Source organism: Acanthisitta chloris, unplaced genomic scaffold (genome assembly GCF_000695815.1).
Source record: "Acanthisitta chloris isolate BGI_N310 unplaced genomic scaffold, ASM69581v1 scaffold10387, whole genome shotgun sequence".
Taxonomy (NCBI): domain Eukaryota; kingdom Metazoa; phylum Chordata; class Aves; order Passeriformes; family Acanthisittidae; genus Acanthisitta; species Acanthisitta chloris.
This window is the reverse complement of record NW_008683177.1, coordinates 1-7,496: the sequence shown is the minus strand read 5'-3', so window position 1 is coordinate 7,496 and position 7,496 is coordinate 1. Positions and strand designations below refer to the sequence as shown.

General features: G+C 45.9%; 1 protein-coding gene across 1 annotated transcript in view; it reads right to left on the bottom strand.

The window, feature by feature from the left end:
* The window catches only part of LOC103806143 (cullin-9-like), an 8,666-nt gene extending 1,304 nt beyond the window's left edge, over window positions 1-7,362 (bottom strand). Inside the window, exons 1-9 of the mRNA XM_009078820.1 lie at window positions 6,928-7,362; window positions 6,487-6,627; window positions 4,082-4,246; window positions 3,830-3,993; window positions 2,821-2,914; window positions 2,524-2,598; window positions 1,934-2,044; window positions 536-653; window positions 108-241 (exon numbers count right to left, since the gene is read on the bottom strand). Coding sequence (XP_009077068.1) covers window positions 108-241; window positions 536-653; window positions 1,934-2,044; window positions 2,524-2,598; window positions 2,821-2,914; window positions 3,830-3,993; window positions 4,082-4,246; window positions 6,487-6,627; window positions 6,928-7,362 — 1,437 coding nt within the window. The remainder of the gene's footprint in view (window positions 1-107; window positions 242-535; window positions 654-1,933; window positions 2,045-2,523; window positions 2,599-2,820; window positions 2,915-3,829; window positions 3,994-4,081; window positions 4,247-6,486; window positions 6,628-6,927) is intronic.
* Window positions 7,363-7,496: the final 134 nt, after the last annotated feature.

Here is a 7,496-nt window from a genome sequence, read left to right as displayed (position 1 = left end):
ACACAACCCTGCGAGTCTATCCCCTTCAGCTGATCAACCCCCTTGGTTTGCCCAAGATCAAACTAAATCAGAACAAGACAAGCCACTAATGGGCATGTGGACTTCACCTGTGTGGAGTGCCAGAGAATTGCAAAGAGACGCTGCTTGATCTGGCGTACCAACTCCAAACCAGCACTGAACTGCTCTGCTTTCAGGAACTGAAGAGAAGAGGCCAAGTCCTGGTACTGCAGCAGGGTTTCCTCTGCAATTCAAGGCCAACAAAGTCATGCTGCATTCCACACTCTTAAGCAGAGACTCGGTTCTTGGCTCTGATTATGAAGTAGCCACAGCTACTTAGATCTCTTGTGCACATACACTTCTCTTTCAGAAGGGAACTTCGCAGGTATTACATCAAGAAGGCAAAAATGGGCTGGGAGAAGTGAGATGCCAGCTGGGTGCTGATGTGTATGCCATTGCAGCACTACAGAGCTGCTGCTCTTTGAACCAGACAGCCTGGAATGCTAGTTGCTACTCTAAAAGAAGCTGCGGGACTTACCCAGGAGGATCTGCAGAGCGTTAGTGAGCAGCTCTAGGCTCTCAGTCTGTTGTTCCACAATATCCATGCTCTCAGTGTCCTGGTTATAGTAGCTGTACACACAGGAGTAGGCCAGCACCTGGAACAGTACAGATCATGCTGTTAAGTGTCCTCCTTCAGTTTCAGAGTGGGCAAGAAGAAAGCATCAAATCCTTCCAGACCTCGTTATTATCAGTGGCTGAGAGAAGCCTGGCAGCACTTCTGGTCTGCGGCCATAGCCCAGTGACCCATTATACCAAGTGACAGAAGTGCCAAGCTACCTAGAGCTACTCATACATTTGCAAATCAATGTGCAATTATTTTATATTGAAGTCAGAAATAACTGATTGTTCCCACCTGCAAACGATCACAGACTGTAAATGCATAACAGGTGTGACTGACCAGCAGGTAAAGCGTCAAAACCACCAGCACACAGGATCTAGGTACTGCTGGGCAGCCCAGGCTGAACTCAAGTGGCAATGAACTTGAGAGAATGGGGCCCAAAGAGAAGCAGGCAAGAGCCCATGACAAAGGCATTTCAACCAGCGGCAAACTCCTATTACAAATGAGTGACCCCTGAAGCAATCCAGGCATGCAGCAGGAAACAAGATCACTGTTTCCATTTAAAGAAATGGGCCAGAAAAGTCAGCAGCAGCAACCAGCAACAGTGATATGTATCCTGGAAAACACAGGGGCTACCATACTGGAAAGACAAAATAGGGTCAGGCAACCTTGTTCTACATGCTTCTCTCAAAATCAAGCCTGCCTGTACGAACAAGGTGTATGCAAAGTCAGTACTGCAACGACAATTCCCACCTCCTGCCTATGTTTCAGGTGACAGAAAGCACTGCAGGCCTAAGATGTCACAGGCTTACTGCACACATACAGTGGCTGCAATGGAAATCCTTTTTAATGTGGCTGTCAGGGTGTGCAGTAGGTAACTCAGTGCTTCCAAAATATCTACAGCTCATGAAATAATGACATAATGACATATAATAATAGGTACTTCCTAACTGTAACACAGCATCAGGAGAGGTTTCAAAAGGTAAGTACCTCTACTGGGGCATTTCGAATTGGAATGGATCAAACCCAGTATAAGAAACCCCTAAATTTAGACCCTTGTGTTGATTCCACAGTGTCAGCTTGAGCTAAGCTCCAAATCCAAATGACTGAGGAACACTGCAAACAGAGCCCAACTCAGAGTAGGAAAAGACAGACATGAGCTATTCCTCTGTCCCAATGCAATTCCTCCCCTCGAGATTTTTCTGTCTCCCCTGGTTTGGAGTAGGACAAAGCTGTTGTCTTCTCACTTTAAGAAAGGCATAAAACACACCAAGAGAATTAGGTTTAAACCTCATCAAGACTGTTGTCCAGCCTTACCTTCCATGCCTGTTCTAGCACTTTACAGGCATCAAGAACAAAGGTCAAATTCCTCATTTTTGGCATCTCTCTGATGGAAGAAATGCTGCTCCTCAGACTCATGGCAAATTCCTGAAATAACCAAACAAGGGGAAAAAGAAAAGCCAATGTCAAGCTCCACAAGACTGAACAAATAGTGCCTTCTACACAGATAATTGCTAAACATCCTGAAGTGTCACCCCAGAAGATGCAGGAAGCAGCAGAGCATTTAACGCATCCAACTATGACATATCTACTGTGCCATCACTTGAACCTTTTACAGTATCCCAGCCCTAGGCAGAAGATCACCATTGCTTCCAACTACAGCATCAGTTTGAGCCCCTGAACACCACAAGTCAGGTGCTCAGTTTCCACAACAGACTTGGTAGAAGAAAGCAGGCCAAGAACTTCCCCTTATGTGAGACCAAGGGCAAAATGACCAGGCACCCCCACCTGGATCTGAGGCCTGCTTCTCAGCATCAGGTGATACACACTGAGACACAAGAGAAACTGTCCTGCTCACCAGGGCTAAGACAACAGTCAGCATCTGCAAAGGAAGGAGGAGGCCTTACCCTTGCGTGATGATGAAAGGTACATCTCTCATTGTAATCCTGAAAGCGCTTCTCCTGCCAAGCTGCTTTACTCACCTGAAAAGAAAGTTACAAGTAACCTGCAGCAATTTCTCTCAAGTACTAGGGCTGCCTGGAAAAGGCTATCACACATACAGACTTAGACAATACTGTCAGTATTACTGGCAAGTCCACGAAGTCCAGAGTAAAGGGCCCAAGTGGAGATCCTCAGCCTCTCTCTGAGAGGCCAGGTGCCTCCGAACAGAAGCATGAACCACAGGGCTAGAGCAAACCACTCACCATAGCAGAGCAGTTGTAATAATCCTTATGATTTGGTCTCCAGGGCTTGAGACAACGCCAACAGAAGCCATGATTACACTTTGCACATGTCATACTGCACGGTAGGAGAAGAACAATGGGAATCACTCAGTCCCAACAGCCACTTTCAGACAGTTTCTTCCAGTGCTCCCCAACATCACAGCACTGGTGTGTGCCACCCAGTCACTACCATTCACTCAGTACTACACATTTCCCTGCATATATTTTTTAAAGCCTCTGCTAGAAGCAGAAGATGCTTAAAATCAGTCACTGTGTCTCCAAAATTGAGCCGAGTAAACTGACAACACAATCTCACAGTACCAATTTATCAAGTACTCCAAGAGTGACTAAGCATTCCACAGTCTGAAACAAGATCCACATGAGCACCTCACCCTTCCCTTACTAATGTAGCACTCCACAGTGCAGAAAGGCACTGCAGAGCCCTAGGGCCACACACAACATGTGGGGACAAACCACAGGTTAGCATTAAGGGCTGTACCAGTGCAAGAGAGAAGCAAATGGCAACTTCTAAACCCTAGCTTCAAAGCTGGAGGAAACTCCCTTATCGTGTAAAAACCTGTCAGAGATCCCAGCTGATTCAAAAGAAACAGTTAAAAAGAAAATTGCTTTAAGTTACAGGAATAGGTGAGCATGAAAGAAAAAATGGTGCTGAGCTATCCACTCCCCTAACCTGTACCTCTCTAGGGCTATAGTCTGAGAGCAGACAACTGCACTATTAAAAGGTACTGCAAAATCAGTTTTTGTTCTACCACAGAGCTATCAACAGATTTTAACTCTGTATGCTGAGGAACATTTTGCTTTCCCTAGGAATTAAAAGCAATCACTTATTCTTCTAAAACTATAAACCAGACCTGCTATAACTCTTACCCCACAGTCAAAAAACCCCAAACAAAACAGCCAAGCAGAGTAGACCTAACTGTATGTCTTTGCCCTCTCCTGTCTCCAGTAGCAAACAAAAATGTATACTCACTGCAGGCACCCCTCATTTTTCTCTATCTGAGCTTGGCAGTTTGGACAGTGCTTCGAAATGAGCTTAGCCAGATGTTTGCTTTGGGCTTCACTTGTCATTCCCTCATAGTATCCACCATCATCCACCCACCGAGACATGTGGCTGCAGCTGGCAGGATAATGGGCCTAAAAGAGAGACAGTCAACCACACAAAAGCAGAATGGTTGCATGCAAAACCCAAGACAGTACTGCCTGTGATTCAGCTCAGCCTCACCTCTGGGAAGTTGCAGTTGAAACAGGACATCCAAGAGCACTTGGAACAGGCTGCTCCATAACCAAGTCCATCCTTCAGGAGGATCTGATCACAGCCCTGAGGGTTGGTGCACCATGTCAGGTTGGAGCAACACTCAACATAGCGCCTGAGGAGAGCTTTTTCATACTGTAATAAGAAGACAGGAAGGAGATTCAAGGCAGAGAAGCGACATGGTTAGGCCTTATACCTGGGGTCTGGTGCCTGTGGGTTATACATCTCACTGAACAACTGCTCACAACAAAACAACATCCAGTTAGTTTACTCTTTCATTCCCTTTGTGTAAATTCCACATGCTTGGAAAGCATCTCTGGAAATAAAACTAGTCCAACTCCTCCAGCTCAAAGAAGGGCTGCTTGGGACCCTGCCCAGTTGGGTTTTGAATATACCCAAGGATAGAGACCAGAAACCTCTGTGCCCAATCTGTTCCAATGTCCCACTACCCTTACTATCAAAAACAAACAAACCCAACAAGCAGCTTTCTTATGTTTAAATGGAATTACTTGTATATAACTTAGTGTCCACTGCCTCTTATCCTTTCACTGGACATCACCAAGAACAATCTAGCTCCTTAATCTCATTTGTGTACCAACATGTGTTGGTAAGATCCACCCCGAGCCTTTTCTTCTCCAGGCTGAACAAACCCAGCTTGCAGCTTCTCCAAGAGGTGTTCCAAACCTAACTCATCTTTATGGCCTTTGACTGGATTCTCCCCAGTATGTCCATGTCTTTCTTGTCCTGGAGAGCCCAGAAATGGCCACAGTACTCAAGATGTTGTCTCACCAGCACTGGGTAAAGGGTGATCACCTTCCTCAGTCTGTTGTCAATGCTCCTCCTAAATCAACCTAAACCACTAGTGAACCTTCTTAGCCACAAGGGCACACTGCTGGTGTATGCTCAATTTGTTGTCCACCATTATCCCCTTTTCATTCCTGCACAGATCTTTTCCAGATGGTTGGCCCCAGCACCTGAGTGTTATATTACACCAGGAGCAGGACTTGGGCATTTCCCTTTGTTGAACTTGGAGCAGTGTGTTTTAACTTCAGTGTTAGATCTTCATACAACAATCTGGTTATTTTGAGCACAGGGTTGCACCAGAGATCTCCATAGATTATTGCAACCTAAGTTATTCTATGACTCTTTGTGTCTCTGCATGAGGCATTAACACTCCAGCCATATAATTTGCTGGGCAAAAGGGAAATAGGTAACATTTCAGTGACAGCATCAGAGCAGCTTGTTAAAATTAGCTGCAATCTATGCTGACCTGCAATAATTTATATTTTTCATAAAACAACCATAGCAACATCCTACTCTCAGACTAGTGTGACTACAGGATTTGCAAAGGCAGTAAGGACTAACTGCCCAGATATGTGTTCTAATTCTTCCTACAAAAAAGAGCACTTCTTATAAAAAATAAGACAAAATAAGCCAATGCTTTTCTGCAGCCTTGCCCATTTTGCTTGCCAGTTTGCCAACTTAAAGAAAAATTGTAAGATAGAGAAGTCTCTATGACTATTGTTAATTTCTCCTTACGACTGGTCAGACAGGATCATAATGACACTAGAAAGTTGGAAGAAAGTATTTTTGGAGAAGCAATTGCTCATGAAGACCTGTCAAACAACAGACCAATGGAAAACAGACAAGACTGTTCTGTACAGCAATTAACAAAAAGAGTCTGCCATGTGACAGCCACAGTTCTGCCATTAGGTGGGGTGGGCATTCACCTCTAATAACGACAAACTGAAAGAACAGAGAGCAAAAGTAGCTTCTGCCTCAGAAGGAGCAGCTACTGCTGTCCCCTGCTGACCAAGGACTAAGGTAAGCAGAGCTCAGGAAGCCTGGTTTAGAGATTGCTGTAGACCCACACAGACTTAAGAGTGAAGATTAAATCTGATGTGGTAACTTCTGCCAACTTCATAAAAACCCAAGGTGCTCAAAGCCAGAGACTGATGGAAGAGAAAGTACACAGGGGTCACTGATGCAGCAATAAAGTGAAATTGTTCATGTGATTTAATTTGTCCTAGACTTTAAAATTGCTTCCAGCACTCCAGCAGAGGATACTTGTCAAAAGCTCCTAGCACAGTTCTCACCTGGTTCTGAACCAACAATGCACCTGAAATGCTGTTTGCTGGAGACATGTTTAGAGAAAATACCACTGTGCTCTTTCGCCGATGTTATGCTTTCCTGAATTGCTGGTATTGCCCATAACCAGAGACCACATACACCACTAGGCAAATATCTGACTGGCCTCAATTATCACATTGCCAGTCTTAGTAATGGGAAGGGGAAAAGCAGCAGTTGAGTATCTGGTAGCGCTGACCAAAATGAAACGGAGCTTGGCCACCCAGCAACCACCTGTCCTACTTCACCTTGGCTATAATATCCTCAGAGGACACAATGGTGCAAATGAAGGCTGCAGTTGGCTGTGCACGGCACTCAGATATGGGACAAGTGCAGTTGACAACCATGTTCTGTTCAATGCGAGTCGTGAGATACTCGCTCCAACAGGGCTGTGAAGGAAGAAGAGGAGAGATCAGACCTAAACAGGGTTGTGTGACCCTGGAAGCCCTCCTCACCCAGCAGAGGGTGCACAAAACCCCACCAACCACGGGCAAGTACTCAAAAGCATGGAAGTGGGAACAGAAAAATCAGGAGCTGAAGTGATCACAACAAAAAAGGGAGCTGAGAAAAGAGAATTCATGAGCTCTGAAAATCCTCTGATAACACCTTCAGACAAAGAACTGTTACTTCAAGTAGGCAGCAGCAATTCCCCACCAAGTTACAGGAACCAAAGACCCCAGGACCTTCACCTTGCAGCAGTAGTGCATGCAGCAGAGTGTTGGTGGTTCCTCAGTGGGACACAACTGGTTCACACAGACTGGGCAGTGGGATCCAGCGCTTGGGGGAGGCTGGGCATCCTGCACTTGCAGCCCCGATGAGATGAGCAGGGCCTCACAGTTCTCCACATAGCACTGGATCAGGAAATCCACATTCCACTTGCAGTGCATGAGGAGGTGTCGAGCAACATCATCCGATATGCTCAGTGTATCCTGGACATGCTGTACTGTCTGGTTCATGAGCAGCTTTGTCTCCTCTGGACTAAGTGTATGTCCCATTGGCACCTGCAGCATTGCCATGAGATATTCCTCCGCCCTGTCTATGCCAGGATTCAACCTGACGTGGAGAAATGTGTCATGTTCATACAGGGTGGAGATGCACACCCCTCCACACCTGATGACATGCATCCTTACCAATGCAGGCTGTCTATGCTGCCCTTGTCCAGAGATTCCTGTCGTGGCCTGCACTGGAAAGTCATCTGTGCCTGGCCCCCAAGAGGTGTTGTGCGTTCAGCAGAGATGTATTCCAAGACATGAGGCCG